The 16,613-nt window shown below is 36.9% G+C and overlaps 1 protein-coding gene and 1 non-coding gene across 3 annotated transcripts; both read right to left on the bottom strand.

Moving 5' to 3' along the window:
• Nucleotides 1–2,177: 2,177 nt before the first annotated feature.
• On the bottom strand, nucleotides 2,178–16,110 carry uimc1 (ubiquitin interaction motif containing 1). 2 transcript variants are annotated; one of them, XM_067375216.1, is made up of 18 exons: nucleotides 15,752–16,110; nucleotides 15,042–15,117; nucleotides 14,821–14,945; nucleotides 13,835–14,089; nucleotides 11,296–11,796; nucleotides 10,777–10,843; nucleotides 8,390–8,493; nucleotides 6,645–7,022; nucleotides 5,667–5,915; nucleotides 5,323–5,384; nucleotides 4,529–4,644; nucleotides 4,378–4,442; nucleotides 4,014–4,242; nucleotides 3,093–3,153; nucleotides 2,890–2,995; nucleotides 2,709–2,757; nucleotides 2,573–2,618; nucleotides 2,178–2,488 (listed from the first exon to the last, which is right to left on the bottom strand). In XM_067375216.1, exons 1-18 carry the CDS (start codon nucleotides 15,854–15,856, stop codon nucleotides 2,320–2,322), a joined length of 2,763 nt encoding a protein of 920 aa, XP_067231317.1. In that variant the 5' UTR covers nucleotides 15,857–16,110; the 3' UTR covers nucleotides 2,178–2,319. The 2 variants fall into 2 exon arrangements, with proteins under 2 accessions (XP_067231317.1, XP_067231318.1); XM_067375217.1 differs by having other exon boundaries at nucleotides 8,390–8,424.
• On the bottom strand, nucleotides 10,403–10,532 carry LOC137013386 (small Cajal body-specific RNA 14). Its single transcript, XR_010893721.1, has one exon. It is a non-coding gene; the product is annotated as a small Cajal body-specific RNA 14 (non-coding RNA).
• Nucleotides 16,111–16,613: the final 503 nt, after the last annotated feature.

Raw genomic sequence — 16,613 nt, 5'->3', positions numbered from 1 at the left:
TCAAAATTCCTGAAAATAACAGAAATAAAGGACATTTAAAATAGAAAAGTTATATTATTGTAATAATATTTTACAATATTGCCATTTTTACTGTTTTTTTTTTTTTTTTTTAATTGTGTTTGACCAAGAGTGTGACTTCTTTCAAAAACATGAAAAAGAAAAAAATCTGACCAATCCCAAACTTTTAAATGGTAGACAGTGTGTGAGTAAATGTATATGGAATGTCTGCTTAGAGCAGATGTTGCTCCATCTTGGGTACAAAAACAGCACAGAATGTGAATCATGAATTTCATGAGTCAAATGAGGAAAATATTCAATAATCAAGCTGCTCTCTGGATGGCCTTTTCTCCTCCGACCCTTGGAGAGGAAAACCCTTCACTGTGCACAAAGTGAATATAAAGGGAATTACAACGAAGAGCCGTATCATATAAATTCCACAAGGTGGCGCTGCCATCACACAAATTAAATTGCATTACACAATGCACAAATCAGACACTGCTCATCCCAAACCTCTCTCCCTTTCTCTCTGTGCGTGTGTGTGTGTGTGTGTGTGTGTGTATATCCTATTAAAAAGAAACCAGAATGGCATATTAATGTTGCATTACTTCCTTCCATGTGGCTGAAATATTTTTTAGTCAACCTGTTGTTCATCTGGTCGGAGACTGACTAGACTACATCTAGTTTAAAGGCAACTAGGGCTGCAACTAATGATTATTTTGATAATCGATTAGTTGGTCTTTTTTTTTTTATTATTAATCGGATTAAAAAAATCCTAATTTTATTATTTTTATTTTATTGACAAAAACACATTATTGCACATCCTGCCCAATGTACTTGAAACAAATGTACCAGTTGAATGCTATGAAAACATGCCATGCTTAATTGATTAGACTAGCTATCATAATAAAAAGAGAACACACATATTTTAGTAATCTATCTTGTTTAAAATTAAAAATGTTATTGCAATTTATTAGGCAAATAACAAACTTAAACAACTAAATAGTCATTATTCACATATAATATCCAAAAAATAATAACAATCTCTGTTATTGACTGTAATTGGGCATCTGAAAAAACAACTATAAAGTACTTTACTTTTTTCTGCCTTTCTTGTAAAACAGTAAATTATTTGGATAACAATAATTATATTGTAGCATTAGAAATACTGCTGTGACTAAGGAGCTTACACATACTTGTGGATTAACCCTTACAGAAACATGAAAAAAAAAAAAAAAAAATTGATTTTAGTAATAACCAATATTAATAGTTTAGGACAGCTGTGGACACAATCACCTGTCATTTCTTTATCCTGTAAATAAGAAATGTCTTACATTTATATTCAATTACATGTTGTTATCCCTTTACAGGTACTACTCTGTCATGTTGACTTTTAAATCTAAATTTAACTTTAAAAAACATATTTCTCCCTCTCTACCTCGCTGGCGCTCATTCAGTAAAGTCTGAAGTTTAACGTATATTGTCAGGATGAGCCTTATTTGTTTAAGCAAAATGGAAATGCTCACGTGAATTTGTAACATTTACAGATAAGGATATAGCAGCAGAAAGAACGTTTTGCGCTGAGGACGCACATCCTTATAATAAAGAATTCTCATGTTTTGGGCAGCTTGAATCACATACCTTTCCTGCAGCAGCTCAATCTATTTTCTCCACTATTTTTAGATGCAATTTTGTCCATACAAATGGGTTATTCAGTGCTGTATTTGACGCGACTGGCAGAAGTTTTCTGTGCACGGTGGGCAGACCCGACTAATCGATAATGAGAATCGTTGTCGATGATTATTATCAATTTGATCGAATAGTTGTCGAAGACCTAAAGGCAATATTTCTGTAACCCCTTAACATTTTCCCAGCAGTTTATAAGGGACTTTCAGAAAACGGTATGGTAAATATTGCAAGCTTTTCAATCAAAATGTAAAAGAAAAACTTGCTGTAAAGGTGTGCTCACATCAGTGAATTCAGACAAAAAGGTCATTGGCAATAGCGTATCAATGAAGCACAGCTCACACAGAAGTCCTAGCAACTTTCTTTTAGTCAATGCAGTGAATTCGTGTGACCAACTAGGGAACTTGTTTGCCCTCATGTTAAACTCCAACTGCACAGATTCCTATTGAATTTCGCAGATAAAAAAATGAGATTTAATACAAACTTCATGAGGTGCCAATATCATTTAATACACTTTTATAAGACAACAAAGACTTTAAATATATAAATTTGTCATTTTTTAATTTTATAAAAGGCCATACAAATGGAGAGGCATTGAAAAGCACAAACACCAGTGTTAGTAAAAGCATGTTGACACTATCTTTTGAATTTTCTTTTTCTTGAAAGTCTTAGGCTGTTCTTAGAGGAGTCAATAAGGCAGTCAGTGTTTTCTGATTGAGAAGTGAAGGCGTTACTGGGACAGGAAGTCGTCGTTGAACAATCTACACTTTCAGACGTCCCAATCACTGCAGGATTGGCAAGACCACTGGGGAAGCATTTATGAAAGGATTAGTGCTGATTTTTTGACTTATGAACATACAATGTTTAGCAAACAATATTGAAATTGTACCAGTTGCTCTTTGTTGACACATCAGATGGCCCAGGTTCATCACTGCCTGAAAATAAAGAATTAAATATAATAAAAAGGCTCATCTGTCAAGCTTTATCGGCATAAACACACCAGAAACGCAAGAAATATTACACACCAGTATGTCTTCGTTCTGTCCGTTCCAGAGCAGAAAGTAGGCCGTTTTCCTGCAAAAGCACTACAATAATGACACTTGACACAAACACAATGCAAATCCTCTCAGAGAACGTTTAAGATTTAAAAATGACGTTAAACAAGTATTAGGAGTAAACATACTAGTTTTACTATATAACTGTCACCTCATTAGTTCTTGAGTCTTTCTTTAAGCACAACTCGACATGATCTTGATACTCCTGGGGTGAAAACAACTCCTGACACAGGAAGCACTTCTCCATCTCTGCTGACCTGCGAAGAAAAACACCATTAAAATGGGTTGTGTTTTTAATGACACTACTATTGTAATTAACTGTCAACATGTTCATTGAATGTTTGATGTACCTACTTGCCAAATCGCTGAGATTCCTCTGTTAAATTTCCTCTGGTCCTCCTCCGTCGGGCAACAACTACAATAAAATAAAACATTTCACTTCATAAATTTCTTGACCTATCCCAGAATTATCTCATGGACAATGGACTCTATGCACACCAACTGCATATGTATTTCCGCTTAAAAAAAAAAAAAAAAATCTCTGCTACATGAACTTTGTCACAACTGTTGATCACAAATAATTACATTATATATTATATACATTATTAACTTATCTATTTTTAAACAGACAAACATTTTAGCATATTACATTAAACCATGTTTTTATAAATTCCAGAAGCATAAAATGTGAAGGTGGATCAGATCAATATTGATTTGTCCTGTTCTCTAACACTCCCTCAAGTTTTAATTTTGTGCTTAATTTTCTCAGATGTTAAATGCAGAAGGGATTGTGCATAGTGTATAAGCAGCGGTGGTAATCATCATAATTTGATCGGTCTTCTTTCCTACATCTATTTGCATACTGAATATTATATTCAGCATACATATAATTCACACATAATATTCAGCAATATTTCTGATTTGACTGTATTGACACTATAGGATGAGAACTGAACTGAGCTGAATGATGACGTTCACCGTTTTGTACAGAGGTGCTTTATAGCTGAATTGAGCTTAATCATAATTGTTGATCTTGACACAGTTATTGAATGGAACTGAATTAACATTGAACTGATTTCACCGGAATAATGACTTTACTGTTGTCTTTTAAAGCTGCTTTACAGCAGAATTGAACTCTCCAGTTGCATCATTGTCAAATCATTATTTTCCTGTTTATTCCTGCTTTGAAACAAACTGAATTGTATAAAGCGCTATATAAATAAAGGTGACTGGACATGACTTGAATAGTTACAGAAGAGCTAGTAGAGAGCTGACCTTGTGATTGTTCTTCCTGCTGGTCTGCTTCACCATCACAGAAAGCTGCGTGCACCTCGATTCTGCTGAGGGGGAAGAGTTTAGAGCACATGGGGCACTCCATCCTCTGACTTTGAGGAGGAGCTGCTTCTGTTGGATCGCTCTCCTGCTCCATCATCTCCTCCGCTGCCACAGACGCACCTCCTCCCTCCTCTACCTCCATCACCTCGCTGTCAGCATGAGACTGGGACTGTGAACGAGGGAAGCTCAGTTAGAATTATAAGGTCTTTTTTGAATTCAGAATCCTCTGGTTGTAAAGAAAATGTTCCATTTCTTTTAGGATGCTGCCTAACTGTTGGATCAGAGCTGTATAGTGCTACTGTACCTGTGCGGGACTGGCAGGACTGGTCATCATTAGCTCTGGTGTGCTGTTTTCAGTCATCTGAGTCTCTGTATTCACATTCATCCAAATTATGTTTATACCACAGGAAACATTTTCATTATCTACTGAAGAGCTGGAAATTTTAATCACATACCTGGACAAACTAGATCATCCTGTTCACAAGCCTCATGAGTCTGGGCCTCCTGTTCCTCCTGCTCAGCTGGACACTTTATTTGAGTTTCATCCGAAATATCCCACGGAGCATTTTTCCTGTCAGTGAGATGCAATAGGACAGCTTTATAATAATGTCATGATATCACTAGTCCTGTCTAGAGCTTCATCACCATCCACTTCATCACTTTGAGTAAATCTTTCAGTTCTAAGCCAACAATTCCTTCAAAAATATATAAAAAAATAACATCTGCAATAAAACAAATGCAAAAAATAAAAAAAATAAAATAAAAATTATATATATATATATATACACACACACACACACACATACATACACATTTATATTCTACCATGATACATTTTTTCTTTGATGAACAAATTCATTTATTTGAAATATAAATCTTTTTTAACATAATAAATGTCTTGTTTTTTAACTTACTGAACTATATATACACACACATACTTTATATTTTTTTTATAATTAAATATATATATTATATATATATATTATATACGTGCAGATAGCATGGAGAGATGAATGACAGGACGATGTCAGAGGATCTTGCATCTTTGTGCTAGATACCAAGGACACCTTCAGGGGTCTTGTAGAGTCCATACCTCGGCGAGGCAGTGCTGTATATTTATATATATATATATATTTGATGCTGTGTGTTTGTGACATATGTATGTCACCCAATTCTTTTAAAGGGTAGAATGAGTAACATAATTAAGACAGAAAAGCTACTTTGGTGGAAATCTAAACACCAGACCTACCTGAAAGATTTATTTGCAGCTGCAGTTATAGGCTCTTCTTGGCTAGAGAAAGGGTTTTTTTCCTGTTGAGAAGGCAAACAGCAACAGGTGCAGCAACATTCTTAACAACATTTTGTCTTTGTTACGGTCAATAACTGGAGTGTCATCTTGTGGTTGATGATGGTATTACACTAAAACAAGAAAAAAACCTATAAAGCTACTTGGAGTCATGGATCCAAGCAGACATGCTGAAATTCTGGTTCTGACAAAAAAAGAATTTTACTTCACATGACACTGACAATCCCTAGATCTAAACAAATGCCCTGATATAGAGAATACAGTAATACCAAGACCAGTATACTTACCACTTGCTCATCTTTAGTCTCTGGAGAAGACAAAACTACGTATGTCTCAGTCTGTCCTCCCTCAGCTTCCTCCTGTGACCCCACCACAGACTCCTGCCTTGCTTCGTCCCTCTCTTCTTCTACCTCTATTCTGTTATTTTCCTTCTCTCCCTCTTCTTCATTCTCCTCCTCATCCTCCGATAGCTGAGGAGCTCTGTGGCGCTTCCATCTCCTCCCACCAAACGGCCTCTCTGATGAGCGAGGAAACACCTAAAAACAAATGTATCATTTGTAAGGGTGTTGAAATTAATTGTTTCTAAGTTGCATTCTGCATCGATGCAGTAATAGACCATGATCGATTATTGCCTACTGACCATCTCTGACATTATTTGTTGCATATGCGCTTTTCGCTCTGGTGTAAAATGGTGGAGGGAGGCAAAACACAAAAGCAAGTAATAACAAATGCACCCACTATATTAACATTTACAGTGTGCAAGCATGTGTGTGCGTTATTGTAATTTAATTACACTACTTGACAAGTTTCATGCGCTTTTATCAATTACTAGCTCTAAAGGCTCCTGTCATATGCCGCGTTCAGACTTAAGATTTGTTTGATGTTTGCTACATTCAGGAAGTGTACTTCATATATCTTCATAGAGTTCATATATCTGACTGCTTGTATTCATTGACAAAAATGTAGCCATGTGCGGTAATACTGAAAATTGAGGATGCAACGCATCATGATGCATTGTGGAATTGTATCGAATCGTTGAATCTTGAGACCAGTGACGGTTCACACCCCAAATCCTTTGGTAATCTACATTACTAAAATGGTATATATAAAAGAGGTATTGTTCCAGTGGGTTTGGTAGATAAAAAATAAATCTAAATACTGTATGTGACAAACAATATTCATGAGGAAAGCTGATTAGTTTCAGATTGCTCCTATAACCATTGTAATGTGACGTTTTGACTAATGAATGCACTGATGTCACTCACTGGCTGTCCCCAATCTGCTTTGCGCAGCAGTTCTCGCTGGGCCTCCTTTAGGCTCTTCTCATACACCTCCATCTGACACATGATTACACGGGTGTACTCGTCCGGGTTTTGCCCCACAGGACAGAAAGGCACTCCCCAGTAGTAAGAGATTGTGCATTGTCCTTTTTTCACTGAAGTACGTGGAGGATTACAATCAGAAGGTTTGGATTCAGCAGCTTTGGATGCTCTTGAGACCTCCTCCAGGACAGACTGAGACATTTGTGTGTCTTGTGTGGAAGGATCGAGGGTGATGGTAGTTGAAGAGATACAGGACTGGTTTGGGGAAAGCTCAGTCCTGATTGGCCGAAAAATCTTCTTGACTGGGCTCGGGGAGAGAACCTGCAAATGACGACATTTTCCAATTGTCGTTAAACCTTGATGTTTACATGTAGCTAGTGGAAAAATGTATCTACATTAGGGCTGTCAATTTAATGCAATTAACGCACTTGCCCTACCCCAGACCTATGTAGGTCATTTTACATTTCATAAAGTTGATTGATGACAAATATTATGCAGGGCAACAACTCACTGCGTAATGGAGCCTTTAAAATGTAGTTAGAATGTCCCTAAAATTCAAGATATGATCCTGAATGAATCAGCCGTTTGAACGAATCGAATGAAAGAATGATTCAATGACTTATTTATTGAGACATTTACCGCAACATACTGGCAATTTTAGTTTGTTATTTAGATTATAATTTGATCAAAAATTTCATATTTCCATATTAATAAAAAAACATTTGAAGGTAAAGTTCAACCAAATTTTTTCCGAAGCTACTTTTTGTCATGTCTATTTGATGCTTTACGCAATAAAGCGTAACTTTAAATTATCTTTTGGGGATAATTTGATTAAAGTCCCCCTGTGGTGAAAATCAAGTTTTTAATGTTGTTCATAAGTCTATCTGGTGTTTTTAACAAGCTTTAAGACAAACCATGTGATAATTCATAAGTCAACACCTTTGCTGAGTATTTTCTCTTTAAAACTTCAGTAAACCAAAGACAGTCTCAAAGCCTCTGGTGTTTCTGACTTCACAAACTATCTTGTAACCAATCACGTCAATGTGCCAGCGGGCTTTAGCATATCATTAACTGAACGCGCAAGGGAGTCTCAAAAGAAGGTCATCCTGGTATATTTTTCTGTTGCTAACTATCATATTCATAGATCCATGTATATTACATGAGGCAAGGGTGTAGAGTTACATTCAAGCAATTTTAAAGGCTTTATGATTTTTTTTTCCCAGGAAAGAATGTTTAAATATGTAATCTGAGTTTTCAGGGATAAAATGATTGACTACAGGGGGGACTTTAATTAAATTAAAAAATTTAATCACTTGACAGCCCTAATCTACATGTAATCAGCATATTCCAAACAACCTAAGACATGCACATACTTTTTGTAATTAATATCACCCAGAATTATCTTTTTTTGGACATGCACTGACACAAGTGGATATTCATTTAATTTTTACCCCAAATTCTAAATACAGCATATGCCAGATTCGAATTTCTAGAAAATTCAACATTAGCTGTATCTGGTTATGGCAATATTGTGCTTACATGAGGCTTACATAACCAGAATACATCCAAATACTGATATTCTTGTGCATGTTACTGCCTAATACCCCTCTGTTCGAATGACAGGCCATTAACATTCAATTGTTTTTAATATACAAACTGTTAACTGTATAGTACGGTTTCCCGCCTACCTCTTCACTGCCATCATCTTCATCATCATCATCATCTGTTAAATGCAAGACCATGTGACTAGTAAATTCATTCCAAGACTGAGTGTTTGGAGCAGTTTCTGCAGCTTAAAACATGATGAAATGATAAGGGTTAACCCACTTGTTCAGAATCAGAGATAATGGCCCTGCCTCCACCTGGTATTTAGATGAGTTTGGTTGATCGGATCACAAGTGATCCACCTGGGGCCTGTACCATGATGGTAGATGAACAAACTCAGGGTTATAGGATTAGTTTCGAGTTGACAAAACCAAACCACACCAATCCGGCTTTGTTGGTACCATGATGCAGATCATCAACTTTCTCTGTCAACTCAGGCTTTGATCCTGAGTTTGTGGAGCGCGGGCACATGAATCCATGACATCAGTGGCAAACAGCCAATCACATGCCTTGCAACAGAAACTGTCATTCACTTCTCGCGAGAGAGCCAGTGTAATTCAAAACTCTTTCGCTGAAAATGAAGAATTTAAATGCATTTACACTAATAGAAAATACTTGTCTGTGAAAGAAGACAAATAAAAGAAATGATCTTTCTCTATCAGTGCAAGTGAAAGTTGTGAAGTTTGTTGATAATATATAGCGATAGAGACTTAAACATACAAGGTCACATGTAGTAATTTTTAAAGAGTATATATTTACTCCTTATTTAGGCCTATATTACATAATGATCTATATATATTAATATTCATTGAAACTAAGTGCTTAATAACTACTTTTACACTTAATTTGCCTGTGTGTAATGGATTAATAAAAATATAGATCATATAATTATACAAATCATATATAAATTATATTATTATTAAGACAATTTCATCATTAAATATTTGTTTTTACTATATAATGACCTTTAATTTAGAGGAATAGAAACTGGGGGAGTGACTTTATTGCATTGGGTGTGTCAGTGTCACTTAGCTTACGTCTGATTGGTCCAATTTCAGTTTGAGATCTCTAACACAGAACATAACCTGCCCTGGAGCAGGTTAGCCGTGGAGCGTAAGTTACTAAGGCGATGAACACCACTAAAAGCCAAGTTACTTTCATGGTACCTAAAACCCAGGATTGGCGCAAACTAATCTGAAACTTACCTGGTTAGCCAGCTAATCCAGCTTCATGGTACAGGCCCCTGGTATTTTAGTCCATCTCTTTTGTCTATTTTCAACCACTTATGTCCTGATTTCTTTAAGGGGAGGGTTTATGGGTGGGTAAATGAATGGGTTTTTTCAGATGTTTAAATCTAATGGACAAAATAACATCACGCAATTTATATATGAACGTGCCCAGAGACGACGGGAAAAACATATGAAGAGGAGCAGCTTTTGTTTCTGCTCTGATAGCTGCAAGATCACGCCGAATGCTGTGAAATGGTGAGAGAACACTGTGCTTGGTATGTTTTTTTTGTCTTCAAACCAAACTTGGGTCTTCAGCTGACAAAGTTTAAATCCAGTCTGCTTAGCCACGCTTCCCATAATGTTTACGCGTTAAGTCAGTAGGCGGTCTTTAGTGGCTTTTTGAACACATTTACCCACATGAGTTTTTCCACTACGAAAGCAATCTAGTCAAATGCGTTTTCGACTACCTTTGGAAGTGGTTGAAATTGGACAAGCTCAAAATGTTTTAAACCCCATTTAGACCTGTATTTAGCGTCGTCCACTTGTGATCTGATCGACCAAAACACATCTTAATACCAGGTGGAAACAGAGCCTATACACTACCGTTGAAAAATTGGGGTCAGTAAGATTTTTGTTTTTGAAAGAAGTCTCTTGTCAAAATTCTTTTACATGTATTTGTAGGATTCGTTTATAAACAAAGTACAAAAGCATTTATTTGAAATATAAATCTTTCAGAATATTATAAATGTCTGTAATTCTGTATAAAATTCCTTGCTGTATAAATGTATTAACTGTAATGTATGTCAGTAGGAGATTTTATATTACATTTTTTAAAAAGGCTGAATAATTGCCCTGGCTGATTTAACATTTGTATGGAACCATCGCACAGAGAACCCAATAACTTGACAGGCCCTGTCGGCAGGAACCAAATTCGCTCTGTGTGGTGACATATACTACAAAACACTGCTCAGTCTTGCAGCAACAGTGGGTCAACCACACATGCAACTAGAAGTATAAAGTAAATGCTTTTCTATTGCCAGAACTCAAAATCAAATACTAAACACGAAGCATTTTGTTTGACATGAAGTATGCAAGTTAATCTATATTTGTGTAGCAGCATCAGACAAAGATGGCAAGTTGAAAACTGTAAACTCTTGATTCTAGGCCATATGGCTCAGAGTAAATAGTTCAAACAGCCAGCATGGCCACAGTAGAGAGGAGGAGTGTAAGAAATGGCATACCAGTGTTAGATTTTACATTCTCACCCTGAGGGGTTTGATCCACCACTTGCTTTTGGTCAAGAGTTTTCTGTTAAAATGATAAAACAATAGAGTTAGAACACAAATAAAGATGACAGATAGATCTCCAGAAACGAGATCCCTGACTCTAGGGCGAATCCCAAATCACATTTTATGTATCCTATACAGAAGAGTATGGGCAACATAGTATGTCAAAGATTTACAGATACTATACTATACTATACTAGCTCTCCAAGAATACAAATTGCTTTTTTAAGTACAATAATTGAAATAAAATGATTAGAAAGCTTATTACAGAGGATTAAGGCCTGTTCACACCTTGAATGATAACTTTATTAGCCTAAATTTAATCTGTTCATCATATAAATGCTGTCTCTTCAGAAAATTTGGACTAAACTGCTCAATTCATATGGATTAGTTTTATGATACCTGAGAATGAGAGTGAGAATTTTCATTTTTGGGTGAAAAAATTGTGTGAAATCATTTTTGTCCTATACTTACACTTGTTTCAGTGACATCTTCATTGTTGTTTTTAGGCACACATTTGGGGCTTGATATCTGGGATCTTTTAGAAGGTGAAAGGCACGTATCTGGATCTGTGCTCAAACCTTGGCTTAGCTGTGTTGGTAAATGAGTATCTTCATCAGGTATTTGAGTATTATCTTCATTCCCTTTAACATTTTTGTCCTCTAGCAAATCACTTGTTCGTTTGAAGTCACCCTGAGTGAAGACTTGCAATTTGGAAAAGGGCGAATCCTGTTGGGGGGACCGAAATCTGTCAGGGCAGGTGGAAATGACAGTGCTGTCCTGTGTGTCAAAGTTTATTGAGCCTGTGCTCTCCGGGATGAGTTCCTGACTCAGTTTCTCCACACATACTACAGGCTGGCAATTGAAGCTGCCATGCCTGGAGAAGACAGGGGATGTCTGGGACACAGAGCGAGATATGAAGAGCTCGTCCTCCGGAGTGTCACTGATGACTGTCTGTTTATCTGAGGTCTTGTCCTGGGAATATGCATCAACATGTGGGAAACAAAGGGTAAGGTTAATACTTTTATAATGAACCCAGTAAAGCCTGACATGACATAATAGTAAAAAAAAAAAAAAAAAAAAAAACACTATATATTTTTAAATGGAAGAGTTTGTTGAAGCTTTAGACCTTTTTTGTTGTGTTGTGTATAAGGGTTGGTAGGATTATGTTCACCAAGAGTGCATTTATTTGATTAAAATACAGAAAATACTACGGCTTTTCACACTGTGCTTAACCCCGGGTTATTGTCATTCTGAAACATTGCTTTTAACCATGGGTAAATGAACGTTTCACACTTGTAATTATAGCCCTATTCGGACAGGATTAGTTTTACATGGGGAGGTTGGGTAAAGTAATTATTACCAGAGCTTCTCAGTGATTTTAGTCCCGTCCGAATGTGCTATCTCAGTAATCATTGCGGAAAATGTCAGTAAAGATTACGGCGACTTTTACCTTCTGTAAAAAGGTCAGGAAAAATTACCTCAGGTAATACTAATCCCGTTCAAATAGACCCGCTGTAAATATGTATGGTAAAATTCTGTCATTTTCTGTTTAAAAGTAGTTTTTCAAACATGGAAGCACTTGAAGAAACGTTCAGTTGGGTTGTAGGTGGTTGGACAAGTCTGTGGCAAACCTCAAGTATTTTCCACATACCTTTCAGAGCAGAAAGAAGATTGAAAGCACTTGGCACAAAACTAATTTTAGCTTTAGCTAAGTGCATAATCCAATCAGAATTTAATTAATAAATAATTTGACCGGACCTAACTGTTATATATAGTTTATATATTTAGATTATGTGTTTGCACACATGGTATCAGGAAGCAACATATGCCCACATGACGACAGGGAGGTGACGGCGGTGCGTAAATCAAGTTACCCCTCCCACTTCTGCTAGTTTTACTGAGATGTCTTATCCCGTGCGAATTGGCCATTAATGTTACAGATGTCCTGAGGTAAAATTACATTACTTCACCTCCCCATGTAAAACTAATCCCGTCCGAATAGGGCTTTAGAAGCGGGGCTTGCACCGCTTTTTACCCGGGGTTATGAAACCCTTCTCCAGAGCAGGGTTAGCACTGCATTTGTGGTGTTACACACTGCGGTGCCAAACATGTCTAGTGTGAAACGATGCAGTATTAGAATGTTACAGCTAAATGCTTAGCAACAGACGACCAATTGCGTACTCATATTTGCCTGCTTTGGACAGTCATGGAAACACTGCGCATTGTATATAAACACTAAATTCAGCGTTTGAGAAGAAAAATGTCAAATGCTGACAGAAAACACGACAATTTGAGTGAAGAAAATACTGTTTCATTCTTACCTTTATAGTCTGAAATGCATGTTCAGTATAAACTCCATAGTACATTCGGCAATACGAGGATGTGCAATGCTAGAGCTTAAACCGGTCACATGCTGTGTTTATATAAGAACATTAACCCAGAGTTTAGGAATGTACAATGTGAAACATTAGCTTAAGAATATCTAGGAATTATTGTTAACCCTGGGTAAATTATGAGCAGTGTGAAACATGAAGCAAGATTACCTAGGATTCCATTTACCCGGGGTTTAGAATGACCCAGGGTTAACTATTTCAAATGTGAAAAGCCCTACTCTCACACGAACATTAGGGAATTAACCTATTAAAAGTAGGTTAATACTTTTATAATTAACCCTGTAAAGAGATGTAAAAATAAACAATCTCCAACAGCCATGTATCAGATTTTTCTTAAAATGATGTATGGATAATCGAGTAAACCGAAGTTGTTTCATTCCAGTAAATGTTCATCTTGAAATATTACTAACAATATAAAACTTATTCTTATGCTTACTTTATAAAAATCAGTAAAGAAAAAAATGTGTGTACCATGACCTGAAGGGGTCACTTTGATCATTTTGACAATTTAGAGGCCTTAGAAATTTGTATATCAAATATGATACAGTAGGCTTTATTGGTTTAAGAAGAAAAAAGTATTTAATAATATAATATGAAGCCATTTCATAACAACTAACCTGAGTGGTAGCAGGAGTCCTGGAGACCTGAGCTGAGCTCTTCGATGAAAGATGTGAGGAGGTCATCGGTGAGAAATCAGGCATTTCTGGCAGCGGACTAGTCGTTTCCCTCTCATTCTCGCTGTTTGTCTGATCTTGGCTGGGGTAAGACAGCTTTCGTCTCAAGTGTGATATCGCACTTGCTACATTCTGCTGTGGTTGATCTGAAGAGCTGGCTGCTTCATCCTGACCCTCTGATGCTTTTACAGTGCTCTCCTGCAGAAACACATGCAGCATTTTTGATTAATCCCATTCTGCTCATTGATTGGTTAAACTTATGAGAGACTTGTGAGATTTAAGGCTGGAATACACCACACGACATTTGCACAGATTTTCCCCTTGATTTGCAGTCTGGACGAGGTGATGCTAGTTGCCCAAAGTCAGAGCTAGTCTGAAGATTTTGGTCAGTCTGAGATGACAGATTTCACAGAAAATCACCTAGTGTATGATGGGCACAGACTCCAATTTTTTTAGCTTCAGACTTTGATTCAATCCACTTGATATTTTGAATCTATTTAAAAACAGATATTGCTTTCATGTGTCATGCAACGAGGTGCATGTTTTTTGTTTTTGGAACCACTTGAAAGTCTGGTAGTGTGTGATCCTCAGTCATTTAGTGCAGTGGTTCCCAACCACATTCCTGGAGTACCCCCAACACTGCACATTTTGCATGTCTCCTTGATCAAGCACACCTGAATCAAGTCATCAATTCATTAGCAGAGACTCCAAGACCAGAAATGGGTGTGTCAGACAAAGGAGACATGGAAAATGTGCAGTGTTGGGGGTACTCCAGGAATGTGGTTGGGAACCACTGATTTAGTGCATCATGCCAGTATTTCTCTGTAACCATTTCAAAAGTCAGCAAGTGTATGATGCCTAATTTTTCAAAATCTGTTCCCAATTTAAAAGTCGTGTAGTATATTCCGGCCTTTACAAGAATAAGTTACATTAAGACTTTCCGCTATGGCTTTCTGTATGTCTTTGTCTTCCAGCCTTCGTCTTTGTGCTGCACTGCTTGCTTCCTGCGCGCTTAGTTTTAGGGCCAGGTCCAGCATCTCTTCTTCTGTCAGCTCTGAAATTTCAGAGAATTGAGGCATCAGAATGAGATGTACATCCAAGATTTCATGGCACAATTTATGATTTGTTAAGAAATTCTGTGTTTCGGTACCTTGTAGCTGTGACTTGTTCTCCCTTCGTCTCCATCGGGCTGTCCGAGACGACCGTTTAACGGGAGAATCTTCCTCCTAAGGATAACAAGGCAAATCCAAGGTGAGTTTCTTGTCATTTCTTTCCTTCCATTTAAAATTAACCACTGTTATTTACTAGAAAATGTCATAGTTGTTAAAGTCTGCATGAAACAGAAGTTGCAATAGTCTTTTCTTCCCTATTGCGATGTAAATCTAAGTGAAACGGCTTCTGGAACAGGAAGAAATGTAGATTTTGTCCATGGGGAATTGATTAGATAGTTGTGGTTTGCTATGATGGATCTCATGCGTGTGACAGGTTGTCCCACCTTCATGCCAGTAAACACATAATCAGACAGAAGAAGATTTGTTGCAAGAGGAAGGGATGTTATTTTGATTAAAGTTTTTAAGGGAGCATAATTATTATTATTTTAATGTTGTGCATTGAATGTAGAATGTTTGGAAAACCTGTCTAATTCGTTTTACAGTTCCATTTGGTGACGTTAATAGCACAGAAATTAGCACAACACAGCTAATACTAAATATGTGGTACTAACTATGAAATTTAGCAGAAACAATTGTTACCATGGTAATTCATAAAGAGAAGTTGTTTTTCCCACTTAGCCAACTCTCAAACCTTTAAACGAACTTAAACACGCACACACTAGGTGGCTGTCTACTGCATACACAGTACCTCTTGTTCAGAATCAGAAATGACCAGGGTCTCCTCATTGTGATCCACTTTGCTGACTTTCGCTCTTCTTCCGCTTTCATCCGGTGTGCGCTTCCGGCGTGGCATCCTGCGACCTCGATAACATTAATTTTCCCTCTCTGTACACACCTAGACACGCACTCTGAAACGCTACCTCAGCTAACTGCTCAGAAACTTTTACTGAACACGTTCAGTGTTCATATTCGGTAATACAATGTTAGCTCGCCCAGTCAAAGGTTCGAAAAACAAGGATTTCGATTCCAGGATATTTTCACAAGCGGTTGTCAGGTCACGTGATAAAAGAGACAAGGAAAGACGTTACGTCAGAGCCGACAGCGCGCGCGCTGGCCAAATCTAAAGTTCGAATCATTTCCGTGAATCGGTTTGTTTCAAAGAACCGATTCATTGATTCTTTTACGTCATTACGCCGCCGCATGAAGCCGAATTTTAAATTTACTAAATAAATTCATTAGGTTCTTAAGCCATTTAACAACGCAAATGCAATAATAAATACATAAAAAAAAATACATTGAAGGACATCACACACATAAATTACAGATGCAAGGATATATTTGAAAATTTTATAGACTCAAAATTAGTTTCAAGGGCTGTTTGCATTGAAACAAGTAGGGTTTCAAGTCACTCCACTCACTTTAATGAATATACAATTTTTCTTAATAACATAAAGAGATCCATAATATACATTTGGGTAGTTTAAGTAAAACTGTTAATAGATTGATAGCGTGGTATATTAATGCTCCAACGTCTAAATAAATCGCATTAATTATTTTATTGGCACATACTGCTGTTTATTATATTTTAAAAATGAATTTATACTGTTGTT

Source organism: Chanodichthys erythropterus, chromosome 22 (genome assembly GCF_024489055.1).
Source record: "Chanodichthys erythropterus isolate Z2021 chromosome 22, ASM2448905v1, whole genome shotgun sequence".
Classification (NCBI taxonomy): Eukaryota; Metazoa; Chordata; class Actinopteri; order Cypriniformes; family Xenocyprididae; genus Chanodichthys; species Chanodichthys erythropterus.
This window is presented reverse-complemented; position numbering and strand designations above follow the sequence as displayed.